The sequence below is a fragment of the Rhea pennata genome, chromosome 5 (assembly GCF_028389875.1).
Source record: "Rhea pennata isolate bPtePen1 chromosome 5, bPtePen1.pri, whole genome shotgun sequence".
Lineage (NCBI taxonomy): Eukaryota > Metazoa > Chordata > Aves > Rheiformes > Rheidae > Rhea > Rhea pennata.
The window spans coordinates 13,142,219-13,164,475 of NC_084667.1; the positions used below are offsets into that span (position 1 = coordinate 13,142,219).

Here is a 22,257-nt window from a genome sequence, read left to right on the forward strand (position 1 = left end):
AAGAACAGGCGCCTATCAAATCAGTGGTTTCCATTGCTGTTTTTATGCACCACATCAGCTGCTTGCTCTCTTCTAGGAGTTTGTGTATTGCAGAGATCTATTCAAATCCCCTTCTGGTACTGCTTACACATCTAAAAATGTAGCATGGATTTGCAGCATGGAAGGGGTGGTGGCATGGCAGACATGGTAGGAAAACAGTAAATGAGAGCAGACTTGGTGAACTGCTTTGGAGATGGAGGAGGGCTATTTCATTGCATTTCAGTCCTATGTGGGGAATACAACTTCATATCACAAAGGCTGTCTGCACTTAGCCCACAATATGCAATATGTAGCTATGCAGATAAAATGTGAATTATTCACAACATAAGAATGTTTGTTTGATGTAATTTGATTAATTGTGTGCAACTGAGATCGCATAGTGTTGTGCAGAATTGTACATCACTAAAACTAGTTTGTTTCCAAGACTCACTCTCTCCTTTTTGTTATTATGCTGTGTTTTGCATAAATGCCATTCTCTTTCCATGCTGCACTTAACCTGCTGTGATCTGTTCTTCATAAACAACAGGCTGTACTGGGTAATCTGCACACTTTCTTTTGCTGCCTAGTGCCATTGGGCTTGTTGCCATGGGCTGAGAGAGACTTGCATTCTTCACAGTTTTCCCCCAAGGAATTTTTTAGAAAAGGTGGTTGAGGTTTTAAACAGGATCAGTTTCAGACAGATGATTATGAACACGGATAATCTCAACCCTGCTTTGGCAATGTAGTCTTGTGTGGCTTTTTGTGGTGTGTTTCTTGCTTTTTGCCAGCTCCTTCCACTTGTCTAGCCTTTTCTTTTCACTGCAAGTTTGCATGCAAGTGACTGAAAGCAATATTCTGCTTCGTGAGTTTCTTTGAGTTTAGGGCTCTGAGAACTGCAGCTGCTGATGCAGTTGTTAGGCAGCACTGAGATTTCTCTTGAAGTGCAACAGCCACACTTGTCTTCTGATGTTGAGGTCAGTAGCTGTTTTCCATCATCAGATGGAAATCGGACAGCTTCCATAACACTGACATCTGACAATATAAGTATTATTGGAGAGAGTAATGTGTATCATGGCCCATCGCAATAGTTTCATTCTGTGCTGCACTAATCTTATACATGACACTTTTTCTTAAGCCCCACAAACAGATAACTTCCTGCAAAAGTGGGAGACACTCTGTTAGGATTCAGTGCTGCCTCACAACCTAAGTTTGTGTGTCTGCATAGGTTAGCATAGCACGATGCTAAACAGACTTACATTCTCATTCCTTAATGCAGCGGAGTGCTGCGTGGCATTGTATAGACATGTCCCACATTCCCTGGAAGCTGTATATTATTCCATTATTCAGTGCTTGTATTCTAGCAATATTAAACTCTCAGGGATTTACCTCTCCTTTTAGAAGGGAGGAGCACTCTCTCTCTTGCTCAGTTAAAACTCTTTCTTCATAATGAATCTGGACTTCAATCAGTAGACAGTTCTGGCTTTTTTGATTAAAGGAAGACAGCCCTTCTATAAAAGACAATAACTGGGGCTCTTTGTGAATACCAGTTCAGAAAGAACTCCCTTTCCTCCTCAAGATTTCATTTTCCCAAGCCTCTGTACTTTGAGCTAAAGATAAGCCATGGTCAGGAGGTGGTATCCCAAATTATATATGATATTTTTTCAAGGAAGTATCAGTCAAGAGAGCAAAGGAAGAGACTCTTAAAACAAGAGTGGGCATTCTTTATGGAATGGGACAGGGTACGATCATTCGTTCCTAATTTTAAGGGTCATTTTCTGTACCTGAAACAGAGGTCCCACGTGCGTTTAGTTTGAGAATCCCTCTTCGGAATTAAAAATGGTATCTGTGCCAAAATGTTTGTACTGGAAGTGCCCTAGAATGTGGCTAGGATTCTTTCACCACATATCACTTCTGTCCGTGTTTATAGTAATAGTGGAAAATTTCTGTGGAGCAAGTATTTCTTGACTGGTGCGTAGGTGTGAGGAAGGTGGCTGCTGTGTAAAGCCCTCATAGGAATATTTGTGTCTGTACAATGTTATTTGGGAAAAATTAAATGTGAGCAGAGAACATAAAAAAAAAAGTGTCAAGAAAGATTTAAGGTTTTAAAAGCAATTCTGAAGGAGCTCAAACTTAAGATGTAGACTGATTGATGTTCCCTAAAATCATCTACAGAGGAAAGACAGGCTTCTGATGATAGTTAGCTAACTTTTGATATAGAAGAAAGAATACAACAAGATCCAGGGTCTGTGTGGTACCGCAGGACATTCAAACTAGAAGAGAGGCTTGCTTAGAGTGCGGATAAGTAGCCATCAGGCCGTGTGCAGATTCTATGCCACTAATCTGGGACTAGGGGACGTTCTAGATGAGCCTCAGTAACTTGAAAAATAAAAGGCATGATTAAAGAGTTCTTGTGTGAATCTGTTGCTCCTGCTGTCTGAGTCAGGCCAGATAACCTACTAGTTTTTAATAATTTTTTTTAAATCTGTTTTTACAGTATTTACAAGTAGAAACCGGATGCAGCCAGGCTCTGGTGCCTGCCGCACACCCTGTGAGTGCAGGCAGTGGCTCAGCTGTTTGCCCTCACCCTCAGCAGTGGCCTTCCAAAACTGAAAATGTTTTTTTTCTTCTCTGAAATAGTGTTTTGAATGCAGAAGGAATGTTTTTCTTCTTCCCTTCTCCTCTCCACCCTCCATTATTAAAGAAGCCAGGAAACATTTGTTTTTGTCTGAGCTGCCATTGGATAGGAATTCTTCATCAAACTCTTTGTCTGAAGACAAAGCATTTACAGAATAGTCTGAATATTGTTGTTGTTGTGTTCAGCACAGTGCTTGTCCAAGACCCTATCAAGCCTCTTGCAGCAAATTCCAGCTTTGTATAACCATAGAGACTGATTTCAGCCATCATAGAATTACTGTTTTACCGCTGCTATCTCCTTCATACATGTTCATACAACTGTTCTCCTATTTCCAGTTTATTTTTTGGAAACAAGCTCTTTGTCAAGTGACTGTGAAGGGATGATCCGCTAGCTTGTTGAGAAGTTTTGGATTGCTGTGGAATCTGATTCTGGCATTGTAGTGAGGTATTGAAGAAATCCCAACAGTGGTGGCCTCTTTTCTCAAGAATTAAGAGGCAGAGAAGCCTGCCAGTGACTATAGTTTTAATGTTTTCATATTTTAATGAATGTGATGAGGAAAGGGATTCATTCAGTTGCGAGTATGTTAGCCACTGTTTGGTTTCACATGTTGTAATGCAGGGAACAGAGGAGCAGCTGTCTCACTCTTAATTAATTTGGGCTATAGTGACAGAGCAATTTTTGTTGGATGTCTCATGCTTTCATCCTTCAGTTGAGCCTAACTGAGAGGACAAATCCCTTACTCCTAGAAAGTAGAAATTGTGTCTTCCTGCATAATCACTGATTCAGGTGCTACAGGACTTTAAACTACACTTCGATTTTTGAAAGCGTAGCTGTTAATGGGGAATCAATTGAAAGAACCCAGTGCTTTGTGAGTTTTATTTCTCTCCAGTGTTATAATTTAAAATGTTTTACGGCCATATGTTAATTTGAGATGTTGAGCTATGTTTGTGGTATGCCTTCCCACCAGTAGCAAGGGTTCTGTAGCTGAAAACACAAAGCTTATTTTTGTGAGGCTAATGAATGGAAAAAAAAAAAAGATCCAAACTCACTTATTAAAAAAAATGTATTTTGGAAAATCCCAAATAAGAAACTGAATAGCTGAGAGTTAGATCTGCACAGTAAATTGTCATGTTTACATGATCCCTCTTCTAACTATAGAAGTTTTTAAAAATTTTGCCACTCTGGGAGTAGGATAAGAAAGAGGTTGAATCTCAGGCAGAAGATTTAAACGGAGATTTAGAATAATAAAACCTAAACCGAAGCTCACTGGAAGTAGTACAAAAGTGGTGAATTTTCAAGATTCCTTGCTACAGGAGCTGTGGAAGATGTTAGTGTCTGAGGAATAATTGACACTGTAAATACTCTATGTGTAGTTTTAGAAATGGTACTAGATCAGCTGGTATCTTCAACTTTTTACAAGCCATAGCAGAGTTATAGAATTGATTAAAAAAATACACCAAATCTTTTTTTTCAGGCTTAAAGCTGCACATTCTCTAGATTGTAAGCATCTCCCAATATGAAGACATTCAGTAAAGTCCACTGCAATGATTTTTGAGGTTTCTAAAGTATCTGTTCTTTGTGTATACCTAGTCTTTAGGAATGAAAGGATAAGGGCTGAGTCCCCATCAGCTGCTGCTATCTACGGTAGGAAAAGTCCTTTTGTGCTGAGGTAGAACACTTGATTGATATGAAAGTGCTGTCAGTCTGAGATTTATTGCTTGTTTTTTATGATGGGGTGAAGAGGGGAGAAGGGACCATGGAATACCTGTCTGTGGGAAGACCAGACTACTTTAGTTTTGTTGCTCACAAAGTTACTTAATTTTTATGAGTATAATATGCTTGGGTTATGTAATTGAATGATATGTAATTGGCAGCTCTCCCTTAGGATGAGCTGCATAACTTGCTCTTGGCTGATACATCTATCTTAAATTTATGTCAGTACATTTCTTGGAGCCCTCTGTCATGAAATTTGTACTTTGGTGTTTTTGGAAGGTTTGGCTAAAGGGCTATCCTAAAGGCCTAGGTATGTCAGGTGTTCCAAAACAGGTGATGCATGTATGTTTTTACATATTACTGCATAGAAAGAGTAGAAATATGTCATAAAACAAGTGTACTTTGTTTCTTTTTGTAAAATATTTGTGTCCAAATACTGGGATGTATAATGGCTTTGTCTGAAAAACTGGTGCAAAATACAAATACTTTTCTTCTGTAATGTAACATGGAATAGTCTTACCCTATGAATTGATATTCCTGTCCTAGAATTTGATTTAACTGGGGTAAGATTTTTACAACTGATGTTTTGAATGTGAAGACAACTTCTTGTGCTCTTGAGTATGCAACAATGTGCATGTGGTCAGCAAAAATAAACACTTAACACAGAAACCCAAACAATTCCATCACACTTGTTTTGAATGTGCCATTGATTAAACTGAGCAATAGAAATATTTTGCAACTTGATTAATCTCTAATTACATTCATAGTGCTTTTGAGTAACTTGCAATCAAATTTTTGGTATATTGGGAGAATAAAAGTGAAAGTGTTTGGATAAGAGTGACAGTGACTGTAGAAACATAAGTACATGAGATTGTTGTTGGTTTTGGCCACTATATGTGAATTTGGCTCAAGGCAAAATGATTGCTTTGCAGGTTAGTAAAACCCAAGATAAACACGTGGTGCTATATTATAATCGCTCTTAGATCATGTTTTATGTGATATTCAAAGCCTTTAAAAAGACCGTCGTAAATTCTCTGAACAAACTCTGCTGCCTTTGGGAATTGGAGCCAGCTGTCAGCAAGGCGGAAAAACTGATCTAGCTCTGAAGGATCCCTAATGGAGGGAATGGGACAAACACTTTGTGACACTTCTGTGTAGAAAAGACTGGAATGAGAAGTCAGCTTCAGTGAACTTGCTCAAAAAAAAAAAAAAATAGAGAATGGGCAGAATCCAGTTTGAAAGCAAAATAAAAAGGTAGTTTCTGAAATGATCTTGCTTTATGGCTTTTTTGAGAACTGAGTTGATGGAGCCAGCTCTAGTTTTTAGTAATGCAGGTATTTCTATACTGTTTCAAGATCCTGGAAGTCCTCATGTGTGGACTTGGTCACAGCTGAAGGTTTGTTTGCTGGAAAGTGTTTCTGAAACTGTTAGTATTTATACACATACTTGCAGGATGATTGCTTACTTTTGTCTTAAGGGAAGTCAAAAAGCATCCTGAATTTCATCCAAGTGCTGATCACTTTGTGAAAGATGAGACAAAGGCCATAGAGGATTTATTAAACTAAACGGAACTATAGTGTCACTGAAATAGTATCTGCAAGGACATAACTAAGAAGAGTCTACTAGGTGAAGATTAATCTTTTTTTACTTTAGAGGTCCACAACTGAGCTACTCATTCTGGTTTGCCTTCATGGTGATGGAAAGAACTGGGCAATTCTAGACCTCTTGTTCAGATGCAGAGCTTTAAAGTTAAGCAAGATAAATCTTACGCTGTGCATTTTTGGCTTCTTATGGCCTTCCTTAAATGTTCTTAAATCCTTGTCAATATGTGAAGAGCAAGCATGTTGGCTGTTGCTCCTGCTGCCTGAGTTGACATTGGATTGGGAGAACTCAAATCTATCTGCAGAAGGTATGTTATCTTAATAAGGCAGTGTTCCATATTTTTCTGCCGTGTTCACTGAACAAAATGTTCTCAAAATGTCCATAGAGTGCTGTTCTCAAATGCTGACTGTGGAATCAGGCTGGGGTGACCTTTCCTCAGTTCAGCTGGGATGCATTGGGAATCTAAAGAGAAATTATTTAATGGTGAATGGTAAACATGATCTAGAAGATGGTGCAAAAAGATGAAACACAGCTGCTGCATACTAAAACTGAAGTGTTGTCAGCTGATTGTCTGTAACTACTTTTGTATCCCGAGTTAGAAAGCAGCTAATGGGGCTGGAGTAGAAGAAATAACCTTTCTCAGGGGTGGTTGGTAGTGGTAGGGGGAAAGTCTGCAAAACCACATCTTCCAAAGTCAAAGATGCTCTTTTGCATGACCTTCTCACTCTGAAGCATATGTTTGTGATGCTTCTGAGTAGGGATTTCCACTAAGATGCTCGGTTATAATAGCAGTACTGGATTATAGAGTGAAAAATGAAATGCCTGGCTCTTTGTTTTACCAAACAGGTGCAGTGCCATACCTACACTGGATACTGTTGGTGTGTGACACCTGATGGGAAGCCTATTAGTGGCTCTTCTGTACAGAACAAAACTCCTACCTGTTCAGGTACTGTGCGAGTGGCTTCAACAACCACTTATTTGGTAATGGAAGGGATTGGGGAGAGTGTGTCCTGTTCTGAGGGCTTTATCTTTTCAGGTGACCTAGCAGTTTACCCAGTTTAAAATTGCAGTTGTGCTTGTACTTCTCTGTTTGCTTGCCTCCATTTGAACCCCGCAAGGAAGCTTGAGCTGTGTCCCCTGTGGCTTTGCATCCTGCAGTTAGGGGACAGACAGTCCTCCAAGGCTCACTGGGAAAAAGATCGCTAAGAAAACAAAGTGAAACCACAGCTTATGGTAGCTAAGCCAGAATAGCAGTATTGTAATTTATATAAATCAAGAGATTCCTGTAAAAGATGGGGTAACTTTAATCCTTTTCCATGAGCTGTATCAAGCGGACCATGAAATCGTGGTGCCTTGCTTAGTGATTCCAGTTGAAACTTTGATAAGACTGTTCCCTGAGAAACTGGAAGTTGTTAACTGCTAGCCCCCAAATTTGGGGCCCTGCTGTTATAATGGATTTGACTCTTCTAATTACGCTGTTCAGTTCCAGGATTCCCCTGTTTGTGTCATGGGGCTGGACAGCACTGGAATTGTACCAAAGCCCTCACGATGGAGGGGAAGAGGCAGGGCAGGAAGGCTACTGAGCCTCTTAGGTCATTGATTTTTGTAATGGAAAATGCCTCAGTGGTCCCAGTCTGACACTGTTTTCTATAGCTATGTGGTTTACTCAACTGTCAGCAGGTACTGCAGGTATTCCAAATTCATCCTTTTTCTTTTTCTTACTCCTTGCCTGTTCACCATGGCAGCCCAGGGCCCAAATGGGATGAGGTTGGGAGGGGCAGTGCAAGCTCTAAATTTTCTATATGGCCCTATTTCCTAGTGTAGCTTTTAGCTCTATGAGCTGCTCAGAGCACTACTGCTTTGGCAGTAGCATACTAGGCACAACGAAGGATGGGAACCTGTTTTGTGATGTTTGGCAGAACTCAGGTGCAGCACGGACATTTTGTGCCCCCAGAGTGGGGAAAAAAAAAAAAAAAAAAAAGAGAGAGAGAGAGAGAGGAAGAGAGGCATAGGAGTGTATCTCAAACACATTCAGTTATGCCACGTAGGGACTGTCACCGCCTCTGGCTTCATGCTTGCAATGTACACCCCAGGGTACTTAATGCATTTCTCCTCTCACTTTGCAGCATTTGTCCTTTAGATGGGAGTGTGGCAGCAATCTAACTCTTATTTTCTTTTCTTTCTTTACTCCGCCTTGCCTTATTTGGAGAGCTCTAGGCTGTATTCATGATAATAAGCAAAAATAGCGGCTTGAAGAGTGGTTCATGAGTTGAGCTGGAAAGCTGTCAAGGACAGTAGCTTCAGGGGGCACTAGATGCTTCAGTGGTACATGGAAGGAAACCTAAAACTAATATCCTGTTTTTCCACAAGGCAAAATGTTGCATTAATTTGGCTTAAGCCTTAGAATATGACTTTTCTTGATAGGGCATGTTTTAGAGTATATTTTCCTGATATGTTCATTTAATTTTTGAGCTTTTTATAAGCCTGTGTTACTAGGAAACCACAGTGGTTGGTTTGTTTGTTTGTTTTGTAGGATGCACGGATGTTAGGACTATGACATACTGAAATTGTGTATGTGCTTACAGGCTTCCAATTTTTAATTCAACTGTAGATCTGTGATCAACTAATCTGCAAGTGAAAGAGCCTAGGAAATAGAGTTCTATGATAGGGTTTGGCTGGACCAGACTATTAAGCCTTTCAAAGCTTTCTCCTTTAGAACTGACTTGATCCACATATCCTGATGGATCAGTCATTGTACTTCACTAGCATGGCTTAGTAAGGGTGCAAGAAAGAATCAGTTTCTGGGGCATAAATCTATTAAAAGAAAAAAAAAAGCTTGTCATAAATTTTCACACTTCCATAACGGATTTGTTCAAATAGCCTTTATTATCTGTTCTGCTTTTAATGGAAAAGTGCTTGATGAAGCCCTGAAGCAAACTGCAGAAACAAATGCACACTGTTATAGGTTGTATGAAGATTTATGTGTATATTAAGAAACAGGAGATATGTCCTATTCAAGTATCTGCTGGATCTTATCCTATATTCCTTTTCAAACAGCTGGAGATGTTCAGGAATTGATTGAAATTCATTTTCTGGAAACTGTATCCCACTTAATCCCTTTCCTTTAGAATTCTGCCCCTTGCATGATCTGCACAAACTCTCCCCACCTGGTTTTGATTTGTTCTTCCTGACATTTGCAAATGGAAGAAATGACTCTTTTTTATCATTCCTTCTTGCTCTTGAATTCATTCCATGTTTCTTACTTATGCACTGCTCTGAGCTCTTTCAAATCACTGGATCCAGCTACTAAAGATTTCTTGTTTGCTCTGACCCTATCCATAATGCAAAAATGTCCTTATGCTGTTCTAGTTGGTTGAAGCTACGGATCTCTGAATCCTAAAATGAGTTGCTGTCAAGTAAAATGGACACTTTGTGTGTTGAAATTTTGATTGTGTTCATATGATTGCGTATCTTGTATGATCATGCAGGAACTTAAAAGATTTCTTTTTTTTTTCCTTTAGGTTCTGTAACTGATAAACCGTCAAGCCAGGGTAACTCAGGAAGGAAAGGTGAGTGGAGTCCTGTGCTCCAACAAGTTGTTTTGTAGTAGCAGTTGCCCTGCCAAGTCCCTTGAGATAACTTAGAACTTCAGTTTTTAAACAACTCTGTGTGGGAGGCTTATGTGCCTCTAGATCTCTCCCATCAGCAGAAGAAAGAAGATGGCAGTCTGTTTATGCATCACCCTGTGGAGTAGAAAACTATGTGCTCTGCTCTGTGGTTGACAGCTGAGATGCAGAATATGAAAGCAGAGCCTCCCAAAGGAATGGCTGATACACCTTTGCTTGTTGACCTTGGTATTAACTACTGAGCATTGCTCAGTAAAATCTCAAGAGAACAGAGAGACCAGCAGTATGACGAGTACGTTACTGGGAGTTAAGAGTGCCGATGTCATGGCTGTGGCCATGCATTGAAGGATTTTGTGTATGTGTGTGTTACATAAAACCCTTTGGCCTGCTGGAGCAGAGTCAAATTAAACTCTGCGTGCTTCAAAAACTCTCACTCTTTGTGCATTAGGCGTTGGTCCTCCTTCATCTTTTGCTCTCTTCTTTCGTCCTTGCCTTTCTTGAGCAAGGCACTAGATGTGTTACTCCCCTTTTCCGCTATGTATGTGTAGCCCTTCCCTTTGTCCTCTGATCTGCATTCATTGAAGGCTTGGGAAAGATGACTACTGCAGTATACATTGAGGAGCCAAATTTGTCTCTAGGCCTGCTCCACACCCTAATTTCCACCATGTCCTCCCCCTTCTTCCCCTGCAGTGTCAACTTTTCAGTTTGTCTCTGTACTGTGGGAGAATTATCTTGAGTGCATCCTTATTCTTGCTAGTGAGTTTTTCCTGAAAGAAGTTCCTGTTTTGGTATCTGAAGTAGGATTTTTACTGTTTTTTCTCTAAAACTCCTAGCATTTCATGTGCTTTTGGTGCTTCAGAATGCATGAAAATGCTTACTTTGATGTCTAAACTTAGTTTGAAAAACATATTCCATACTGGGCTGTCAATCAAGTCCTGAGAACACTTAAAAGGAGTTGTAGATTGTTGAGTTCAGAGTAGTGCTATATTTTGAGCATATTTCCATGTCTACTCTCCAGCCAATTTTTCATGTGTGGTAGCTTAGGAAAAGATAGGGAGAAGACAGATGCAAGGAAAAATACTTAAGACTGAATACTGAAACCTGTTTCTTTTTTTAGATAAGGACATGTCTCTGTAAACCTGTAATTATGTGTTAAACCTGACAACCTGTATAATTGGCACCTGAATCATCATTATCATTCTATTAATGCAATCCTTGCTAGTCTAGCCTAAAGTACAGGTAAATGATGTAGTTCTTGCAGCCTGCATTAGTTTTGAGTAGAGATTGTTCGCAGGCTTCCTACTTGAGTTATCCTGGTCTATTCTGCTAGAATGAAAAGCAGCTGACACTGGATTGCAGATGAAACAGGAGAAAAGGGTAGAGTTTATGAGCTTAGTCTTTCCATTTCACTCTTTTATTAACAAGAGGTTGGTATATACAGAAAAAGAGAACTGTAAATGGATGAAATTAGTCTAAAACTTATAATATAAACTGACACTCCTTGGTGTTGCCTCTGGCATCCTGTTTTGAGAACAGTGTGCTTGGCCACATGGCCACAGAAACATCCTATGCAGTAGCTGTCAGGAAAAGGAAAATATTTCCCTTTGCGCTAGCATGCTTCAAGCAAATCATGTAAACTTTCCGTCCTTTCCAATTCTGCCTCTGTTCCTGTCTGTTGGAAGCCTCCACACAAGCCATTTCAGCCTTTCTCCATCATGTTGGAAAAAATCTGTGTGAGTGATTTTTAAATAGTCCAAACTGGTCTAAATACCTTTTAAAATAGGGATTGTTTTTAGAAGCTGAAATAAAAATCAGTTTAAAATTTGAGGAATTTAACACTACTTCTTCAATTGCTGATGAATATCTAATCTAAAAATGGATTTGACTTCCTTTACCAATGCTTCTTCTGACTTACATTCCCTTGATTCAAAACTCCTGTATTGTGTCAGCCAGCCTGGCTTCTCTGAAGTTTTTTCTGGAGGTCTGGCTTCTACACAGGCTGATGGTTAGACAGCAAGGATGTGACTGTCCATTCTAGCTGAGTGTACAGGCTCTTTCTACAAAGATTGTGCTTTGTGAAAAGATGAAAAAAAGGTGGGAAGAGGAGAGATCCAGTAGGAACTGGGTCAGTGGTGATCTTTTTGTTGTAGGGGTGTATTTTGGAAACTTCTGATATCACTTTAGACAGCTGCCGTATGACTTGGGAACTTTTGGACTTTTCCCTGCACAGTAGACTCCTCTTCTACCTCTGGATGAGCATCTCTGGGACAAGTAGCATTATCTGGCAAAGAACAGGCTCTCTCAGGAGGAAAAGAAATAGCTAAGACTGTCAAAAATGATTTCCTTTGTCCATTCATACAGGAATATAAAATAGGGAGCTAATGCACTTTGTGTGATGTTGGTACCTTTCAAGTCTTCAGGGCAAAACAGCTTTTTGGACAGAGGCTGTTGCACCTAGGAAGCAGTACAGATGGGTAGGCTTAAGCTATTATACAAGAAATGAAAGGGAAGATTTTACTAATTTATCTCCTACAGCAGTGACAAATTAATGTTGGAAGGAGAAGAGGGCTGGTTGTCAGTAACAACTACCTTTCTCCAAATGTTTGGCCTCTTTTCCATCCTGTGTAGGCCTAGTTTCTGGAGGTCAATGGTTATGGTCACTAGATGGTGTGAAGTAACACGCACTTCCCTTTCATAGGCTTTCTCACTACTGATGAAAACGAAATGACTTTTTTGGTCACGTGTCTAGGCATGTAGTTCCAGAAGTGGCTCTGTGAAACCTTCTGCAGAGAACAGGCAGGAGTGCTGGCAAGAAATCCTTTTTATTTTTAAATCCCGTGCTTGGATTGTCCAGAGCTGTGCTGCTATTACAGTAAGATGCAATGCCAGCTACTCATACAATTTGCCCTGTAAGGAAAATTTAAATCAAATCAAATTGGCACCAAACTTAAGCTTGAAAATAGCAACTATTAATTTATTCTGTGCATGAGAAGTGCTTTATTGTTGGAATGCAGAGCAGACCTGTGCCTGGAAGGAGGGGTACGTTCTTATGTGGTAGAATGGAAGCCCAGGTTGTCCATTATAGACTTGGTGCATGAACGTGTAGTTCAGAAATTTACCACTGTTCCTCTTATGCTGAACTCAGTCTGATTAAAGTTTATGTAAACTTGCTTGCAGGTTGGTCCCTCTTGCCCGTTTTCTATTAGGCTTGGGGGAGTAGGGCAGACAAGTGTGGAAAAATGCGACTATACCAAGAAAGCTGCTAGTGCTGACAGGTATATTTGAAATTTTGCCCTATGCAGGCAGAGCCAAAAAAAACCTAGCTGATAAGCTAATTATTAAATTTTCATCATCACTTTTTTTTCCACTGGTAAAAGCTGATTCAAAATCCTTTGGACCTTCTGCTCTTTACCTGAGGGGTTATTGCCTGTTTTCCCCTCCTGCCTTCCAAGCATTAAGTCCTGTTGGACTGCCCTTGAAATTGGCAGGTACCGTCCATCACTATTGCTAGGTAGGCGGAGGCTCGGAGCGAATGTATCAGCATGCAGGCTTTTTCCTGCTCTGCAAGCTTCAGGAGGAGGACCTGCTCACAGCAGGTGCTGGCTTTGTGTGGTAACTTGATGAGGGGGTGGGATAGAAGGGGAGGTGGAAGTCTTTGTAGTATGCCTGTGAGGCTCCAAACCACCTTAATGCTGCTAGCTGTGCTTGGACCTACACTGCTCAGCATCCTGCCTTTCCCCAGCACCGTATGTCCTGGCATTCTTACCAAAAGAGTGCTGCCCAGCTTGGGAGCACAGTGGCCCGGGAACAACGGCTGACGCTGAATAGCCAGTCAGGAGGCAATGTCCGGCTGGCAGCTGAGCGGCCCTTCATACCGATTATGTTCTGTGCAGCTAGCCTCATGATGCAGGTGGGCCGCTCTGCTGATTTTTATGCTACATGAGAACGGTGAAACACTGAACAAGTGACTTTACTTGTTCACTATAGTTCATTAATGTACTCTAAACCCTTTCTGTTAAATTGATTGGTTTCCCCTTCAAGGAGGACTGGGTAATCCTTTAAGTGAAAACGAGGAAGAGCACTCCTTCTGTAGGAGATAATGTAGCACAGCCAGGCTGACACACACTGCTCCTCCAGGCTGGTGCAGAACAGGTTCCCAGGACTTTTTCAGAGAATATAGTTATTGTTGTGTGGGATTAGGATGTCCATAACCTGCAGATTTCTGTTGCTATTTGTTCCTTATTCCTGCGTGTGCCTTATACAAGCCTGTCTCATAAGGAGCTGCTTGTGCTAATTTACTCCAGCTGCTGCCTAGTTTGAAAGGCCTGAGAGACTTGGAAGATGCACACTATCCCTTAGAGTGCTGGGTCTCCCCCCTTTCCCACTGAGAAGTTGTTAATGTTTAAAGAAGCACTGAAAGGCATCTTTGGAGCCAATGTGACTGGATTTCTTGCCTGTCTAAAGAATGCAGAATGCTGCTTTTCAGCCAAAGGGAAACTCTGCCACAGATTTGAAACAAAACAAGTAAACATGAAACAAAATAAAACTTTGTTTTCTTTTTCTATGGAATGTTGGGGCTTTAGAAGCTCAAAGCTCCTAAGAGCTTGAGAGCCAAAGATTTGGCATATTGCAACCCTTAGCAGCATCTTTCATAGTCACCAAATAGGTTTTAAAAATAGGCTGGGCAGGAGAAAGATGTAAAAAGCAGTCATGTCATTGATGATCTCCTTAAAACCACTCAGTCATCTTGCTTAAAACTGGAAACTGAGTGAATTAGAAGTGGGGAGAGGGATTAGAGGAGGGATGAGTGAAGATGTTAATCTAAGCAGGGATGATGGTTTCTTAGTGGTTGTTAACTGTTCCGGACTTTGTGCAACAGGTGTTTAGACCATTTGAAATCAATCGAGTGAAGGAAGCAGGAAAGGAGGCCTAATTCTATAATCTGTGATTAAAAGAATAATGTAGCAAAAGGACTGGCTAGATTGTCAGTGTCGGTCAATGTGAACTGACAGTCAATACAGAGAGTCTTGAATAGTACAAACTCCCTTTTTCTTTCATAAATTCTCTCACCACAGTATAATGTTCCAGACCTATTTTGACTAACCTTGTTTCCCTATTGGAATAGCTGGCAATAGTACTTGCAGTTCCCTGAACCTGGGGCAGATACGGTGAGGTTAGTGGAATATATGCTGTGGCCCCAGTGAGGGCAAAGCTGGGGATGAAATCATTTTATGCTTACTATTCTATGTGCAGATATTGAATTCAGTACTTAGGTTCTTGTACAGAGTTATGAAAGGCTTTGGCCAGTAAGTTTGCAGTCTACAAGAAAATACTGAGGCAATTTGAGGAACCTAAGATGAATAATATAAAATTCCTCTTAATTAAACATCTCAAATTGGGTTCCTTTTTGTGGATTTAATGTTATGAAATGGGCTTAAAGGAGAACTTGAAAGTGGGGAAAATCTTAGCTGCACTCATGGGCAAGTAGGCCCATTCTGTGGCTCTTTCCCTGCTGGTTTCCAAGAGTCTTACCTCTAGAAAATGTTAATAGATGGTTTTGCAGTCGGTAGATCGAGCAATTTGAACAGTAATGAGCCATTTGTCCGAGTCAGTGATTAGACTGAGCAATAAAAGGTGAGTGCTCTCCTCAGGCAAACTGAAGTGGAGGACAGCTTGTGCTAATGTAAATAATGGAACTGTTTGTACATGGAGACTTGGAAGCTTTGTCTGCTGGTGGTAAGAAGGCAGGTAGCTGCCACTAATTCACCTGCTCTCTGCTCACAGTAGTGCTCTGCCTCCATGGTGGTTAGTGTGTCTCAAAAGTACTGACATATAATATCTTGACAGGAACAAAAGCATCCCAGTCCATAGGCAGGGCTATCAAGTAGAAATGTGACCAAAACTTGAACCTGAGACTTTGGTCCTTGCCTTTTCCTGTCCTTCCTGGATTCAACAAGGTAGTGATCGAAGCTGAAACAGAACTATGCTATTGCAAAAACCAAGCTGCAAATGCTCAATTATTCCTGCCTCTCTGACCTGATAAATAATGACAAAATTCTCTGCAAGTCTTTAATGGCTTACAGTAGTTCCAAGAAACATAGACAAATATCTTATGGCCCACAACAGCAAGGAGAAAGAAATTCAGGTTTACTGGTTCAGTATGAAGTCAAGTGATGGTTCTAACTGGTGGACGCACCTTACAGTGAAGTTCTTGCAAAACATTAGCAGATACCAAATTTGCAATTCTGTCACACAATTCATCTAGACTGCTTGTATTATTCAGTTATTTTTAAATAGATAACATCTAGATCCTGATCTGTAAGTCTTGATGGTTTTGTAGCACATAAGATTTTGATTAGTTCATAATTGTATTTCCAAGCAACCTTAGGGGTAGAATTGAAGTTTGACTACTCCATTATAAAAATAGTTCTGTAAAATTCTATTACTTTAATCAGTTCTGCCTGTTGATAGATATTCATCTTATTGATGTCCCTGTATTGTACCTATCTACAAAATTGTTGATTAAATTCCAGATAAATAAAACTGTAGAAAGCAAGTGAATTTCACGGGTATAGTAGATTGTAGTTTATCTTACAAAATATCTGTAATAGAGAGAGAACCCAGCTTTTAAGTGAGGCTCCCAATTGATTTTTGTGAGAACAGAGGAATGTAATCTTACAATTTCATGCATCATGGAATGCTTTCTAGAATAGAACAGTATTTTAAGTGTTTGATTTATGAGATGCTAAAATCTAGACAAAAAATTTAACTTCAAATTAGTTACATGAACAGTAGAATTATAAACAGTCCTCTTGGGTCCTCACATCAGTGATTCATCTGAATTATTTAGTTTTCATCAAGACATTTTTTATGGGCCTCAGAACATGTGTATCAAATTTGAGGATGAAGAGAGTTTCACATGTAAGTTTAAGCAGAAGGGAATTTTTTAAGTATATTTTGTTTGATAGAATGCAAGAATTATGCTTTCATTTATAACACTAGAATTCTATTTCCAGGTTAGTCTATATAATATGACTTATTAAAATTGTAGTTTACAAGGGTTGTTATAGTAATCTACAGACTTCTCATGTCTGTAATGTCTTAAGAACAACTGTAAGGGTTTTAAAATGATTAGGCCATGGTATTGAGCAGCCTACTGAGTAGCTCTAATAAGCAGAGTAACAATTGATTAGACAAGGTATTATTAACTATTTATGTGCTATACCCAGATTTCTGGTGTCTGACCAGTTACAGATGGTAGAGAAATAGAACAGTTCTAGGGATTGTGGGTTGTTTTTGTCTTCATAGATACCTGGCCTTAACACCTTCTCCTCTTTAAAGAGCTGTTAAATTCCTTCCATGCTCTTTTAGTGTCTGGATGAGCATGACAAGATACTATACTATTCTACATAGACGCATTGCAAAACCCAGTATCATTGTAACTTTGAAATTAATAGTACTAGAGTTTTTGGTTTTTGTAGCTTCTGTTTCTTAAAAATAAATCAGAGAATAAGTTGGAGGAACTGGTGGTGGGTTTGCAGATAACTAAAGCTAGGACTTGTTTTCTTGTGCAAACATAACTTGACCTTGTACTGCTTAAGTATGTGTCCTGCAGAAGAATCTGGACATCTAAATGTTTATGCTATTTTTTTTTCAAATCAGCATAATGCAATGGGAAAGGGATTTTAAGTCTTGCAGGTGCAGGGATTCAGTTGGATGTGACTGGAGAAGCAGTTCCTTTCAGTTCCTTCACTCCATGATCTTTGTCAAGGTTTCTTTGTAAGGGCAATAAATCACAAAATTGTGATGGGAGAACCTGAATGCATGCAGAGCAAGTATGCCTGTAAATTAAGGTACAAGAAGGCTGGAGAGGCAACTAGAATGCTTATTCAAGTTTTAGAGATGGCCCTTAAGGGAATTAAATCATCTTTAGAACAGATATAGTTGGAATAATAATTTCTCTCTATGTGGTCATCTCAATCTTTGTTTTATATTGGCAGCTATATTGCAAGATGCTTGAATAGAAGTTAGGGAAGGGAGAGGTGGTCTTCCTGCTAGCCTGAATTTCCCTGGGCTGGGAATGTAATAAAATAACATTTTATTACATGTTATTGTGCTAATCTCAGTGCTCAGATCCTGACAGGACCTTACAATGTAGCAGCAAAACAACCCTTAACTGTAAGGATTCAACAGGTTTAATATGACCTGCTCTGCTGATCACAGAAAAGCCTTTGGATAATGTTGGTTCTTGCACTCTGTTGTCTTGGGCAAGTTTTGAAAAGTCAACGTACAGATGACTGGCAGTCTAAGTTAGTGAAGTGACCTTCCTCCTCTTAAAATGCAAAGATTGTGTTCAGGAATGACGTGTCACTTGCACTCTAATCGCTGAATTTTTGTGAGCCATATTTTATTCTATACATACAGATTTCCTTCTGAAGCATGTTAGAAGCTTTGGAGATCCTGCCATCACTTCTCAGTTACTCTGCTTGTCTCCTTCCATTTGTGTCCCCACCCCCCACCTTCCCTCATGCAGGAAAAACTACTCCTTCATTTTCATAGTCAAATGTGAAAACTTCCTTAGACTAAGTTGAGACCTGGGAATGAACTACCTGGGGCAATACAGTTAGAGTAGCATCGTACTCACTCCCTAAAGCTCTGAATTCTACTCTTTATAGTCTTGGAGGGAAAAAAATGCACAAGAAGTAGTGAAAAAAAGTCAGCTTTTTTCCCTTTCCCGTTCCCTTTCATTTGCACACATGCGATACAGACGTAGCGATGAGGTATCCATTCTCTTGCCTGTGAGGAAATGAAAAGGCGTATTGTAAGCCCAAGTCTAGTCTGGTTGTCAGCCAGGAATTAGTCCTCTAAAGGAGAAAGGGAGAGAGGCTGGCGAGAGAAGAGGCTGGGGGAGGAAAAGGGGCTGGAAGGGTGAAAGTACACTTTGAGATAGGTTCAGTGCACATGGCTAGAGATGCAAGGGGTGTTCTGCTTCCTCAGCCTGCAGGTGTCAGGGGAAAGGAAGGGAGCTTGCGTTCTTATACGCAGGCATGTGTCTGGGGGAGCAGGGTCAAAAATTTAGACTATTTACTTAATCCTTTGGAATGGCTTTTTTCTCTTCTGTTTTCTTTGTGTTTAACAGACTGCTTTACAGGGGACACGTGTGGTAATTAACACATGCAGCTGTAGGGCTTCAGCCATATGTCTGAATTTCAAATGGCCATTGATCTGGGAACTTACTGCTGTCTCCACCGCCCACTTACAGGCCCTACTCCTTGAAGATATGAGGGAATTTATAGAGCCTTTACCTTGAAGAGAACAGAGCTGGGAAGAGAGGTTTGAAAGGGGATCATGTGTGATGCTGGGGGAGGAGAGGCAGGGTAAGATTCTCATCACCCCTGTCACCCTCTGGCCCAAGGCCACCGTATATTTCAGGTAGCTACTAAAACATTCCTAAAGCAATGGGTCTGATCCTTACTCATAAGAAGCTCATGTAATGTTGTTTATCTCATCAGAGCAATCTCGGAGCAGTATCACAATATTCTTCCTTCCCTGCTTTTCAGACAATGTGCCTCTCTTTCCACAGTTGCAGGTATCTGCCCTGCCATATAATGCAGAAGTGGCAAGCTGGTATTGCTTGTGGACTTTCTGAGCAGCCTTTTGGGAGACAGTAGACAGAGTTAAAGGGAATCAGAAGACACCGTTAAAGCTGAGGCTCGTGAAAGAAACCATCTCATGCCTTATAGATTTAATATAACTAGAGAGACTAAACTCAGCAATAATATGGGTTGTTGTTGCTTTTGCCTCACAGTGATCAGGCAGCTGTCAACAATGCTACAGAGCTTTGTGTGAGCTTCTCTCCAAGTCTGGGGCAATGTCAAGTGCTAAAACTTTGCTAAGAGACATAGTGTCTTAAGTTAAATGTTTCTTTGTGCAGAATCTTTTGCTCCCTATTTTTGTTCAAATTTCACTCAGAACAGAAGCAGGAAGATATATCAAAGTTGAGATTCTGCAGTTTAGAATCCGGTGGCATCTATCACTTAGTAGTAGGGCTTGCAGGGTGAGATATTTTCATACCAAATAGGAAGCTATATGTAAAAAAAAAAAAAAAAAAAAAAGTCATCTCTTCCTCCTCTTCATTTCCCTCGATCTATTGTTAAACTTTCTCATCGGTTTGCCCATTTAGAGAACGCTGGGTTTTGCCGATTCCTAGACCTCATCACTCACTCCGCAGTACAAGTAATGCTAGCACTTTGGGGAACTTTGGTTTATCCAGCCCTTGTAATATTGCTATTCTGTTCTTCTGTGTTCTGCCTGCCCACTTCACTTTTCTCTTGCAGTTTAATGCACGGACAGTCTGGAACAGACATGTACCATACTATTCTGACTTAACTCTTTTTTCTCTCTTTGTTACTGTGGTCAGTGCTCCTTCCTAAGGCAAGATGGTCTAACATCCCCTCTGTGGATTGGCATGACCTTTTACAAATATTTGATCTCGGTCTGTATTGACATGCACATAGGTACAACTTCTATTACACAAACACAGAGCTTAAACCGCTTTTATTTGCTTTTTATTATAACTACTTTATTTACTTTCAGTTGTTTGTTTTCCTTAGTCATGCCTGTTCTTCCTCTCCTTTTCATTACATTGATGCTATTTTCCACAGAAAAATGTTCTTTTGGAGGGAGGTATTGGAGCAAAGGGAAAGTCCTGGATTTACAGCCATTTAATCGCTGTGTTGCATTCACCGCAGTGATGTTTTCTTAATGCCATCTGACAAGTGAAGGCTATCGGCTGACCAAAATAAGTGTGGAGACCTCAGATTTGGAAACTTTGAATGCTGTCTCCCCGGCCAACTCCCATAAGCAGATGATGCGACTCTTCAGCAAGCATCATGTAGTCTTGATTTTCAGTAGCAGCTAACTTTTGGTGCAGTGTATTATGACCAGTTCCGAAAGCCATCTAGTCTCCTTGCTTCTTTTAACTATCCTTCTGTTTCTTCTTAGATTTGTGTCAGTAGCGAGGTGGCTTAGACTTTTGAAGGACAGATAAGTGTGCAGCTGAATAAAAAAATTCTTTGCTTCCATAGGGAGCCTGCTTCTAAAGCATACACTAGTTCTTTTGTTTTGAAGATATTCTGATGTCTTCCATGCCTGTCACCGTAGCTGAAATTACACCACTGAAACTAGTACTGGTAAATAAAGAAAATTTTCATGTTTAGTGGTGGTTGTAGGTTCTCCTGGCTTTGGTTATCCAGAACATTGCTAGAAGCTGTGAAACCAGGACTGCGCTACAACAAGCTGCAATTGTATCTGAACACTTACGATATGACAGAAGCAGATCTACAGAGCCTGGAAATGTGTTGAGGGTCTGAGCTTTGTTTCACTTCTGATTCCCTGATAAGTGATTAAATTAACATTCTTTAACCATGCTTGCCTGACTGGTGAAGATGGGCTCGCAGCTTGCATGCTGCAATATTTTATCTTCTTAAATTATCTGCTGTGAAATGGAAGTTAGATGTAGAGGTGGTATACAGCATTTATGTATAACATTTCTAGTCAGACTGCGCAGTGGGGCCAATAGACTTTAGGCTAAAGAGTGATTTTAATATTTTCCCTGTTGCTATCTAGTTGATTTCATCAGGTATATGAAAAATAAAAGGAGGATGAACTTTGACAGCATGTATGGGATTGAGAATGTGCTCATTTTTCAAGGTAAGAATAGTGCATTGTTTACATAGTCTTTGCTTACTATTTCAGCTGAGTGGCAGGAACAGCGGAAGGACAAGATAAGAGGCAGGAAAATGTTACCTTTTTCCAAAGAGTTATGGCACTTCAGCTATGAGGGAAGCGAGGGGCTGTGCTCAAAGAGAGAAGTAGCCAAACCCAACATAGTGGAAATGGCAGATTAACAAATAAGCACATATATTATATATGTGTGTGACTGGTATCTTAGCAGCTTCTTCAAGAGCCTTTGAGTGAATGATAAGCAGACTCTTCTAAAGCTTTTCTGGTGGTCTGAGACACTTTGGAAGTGAACTGAAGGTTCTAACGTAATAAATCAAGACAATTAAAACATTACCAAACTGGTTATTGTTCTCTTTGTGGCAGGGACATAACTGATGGAGTTAAGGCTTGAGGTAGGTCCGGGCTAAGGACAACAAGGTGTATTTCTAAATCATCTTACACCAGGTGATTTCTGTCTGGCATCACAAACGAAACTGCTGCAGGGGGTCTTGGGGGAGGATTGGACTAATGAGTGTCTGTAGATGAACAGCGAGTGTGGCTCCACCTTAATCAAAACAAAGCTTTTTGTGCAACACTCTAAACTGGAGATGATCCCAAACTGCTCTGACCTTTATTACTTGTTTTTCCTTTTTAGCACATAAGATTCAAATCAAAGTCAAACTGGGGATTTATTTTCCCATTACTTTCAAAACCTCAAAGAGGCTTATTTTACATTTCTGGTAAGAATTTGACTGTGGAATCTGAAAATGGTAAAACTGCCTAAGATAAGCCCAAGCACAGTGGAAGATCTTTCCCACCTAGGCCTCGAATACAGCTCAGGAGCTGTTAGTAAGCCTAAATTCTTCCTTGCATTTGATCTCAGAAATGCTGTAATAGCCAAGCTGAAATCTGATCATTAGCTTTTGGGCCCATCTTGTA

The 22,257-nt window shown here is 40.2% G+C and overlaps 1 protein-coding gene across 1 annotated transcript in view; it reads left to right on the forward strand.

Moving 5' to 3' along the window:
- SMOC1 (SPARC related modular calcium binding 1) overlaps positions 1-22,257 on the forward strand; it is a 132,343-nt gene that overhangs the window by 52,643 nt on the left and 57,443 nt on the right. Inside the window, exons 4-5 of the mRNA XM_062576247.1 lie at positions 6,815-6,914; positions 9,490-9,537. Coding sequence (XP_062432231.1) covers positions 6,815-6,914; positions 9,490-9,537 — 148 coding nt within the window. The remainder of the gene's footprint in view (positions 1-6,814; positions 6,915-9,489; positions 9,538-22,257) is intronic.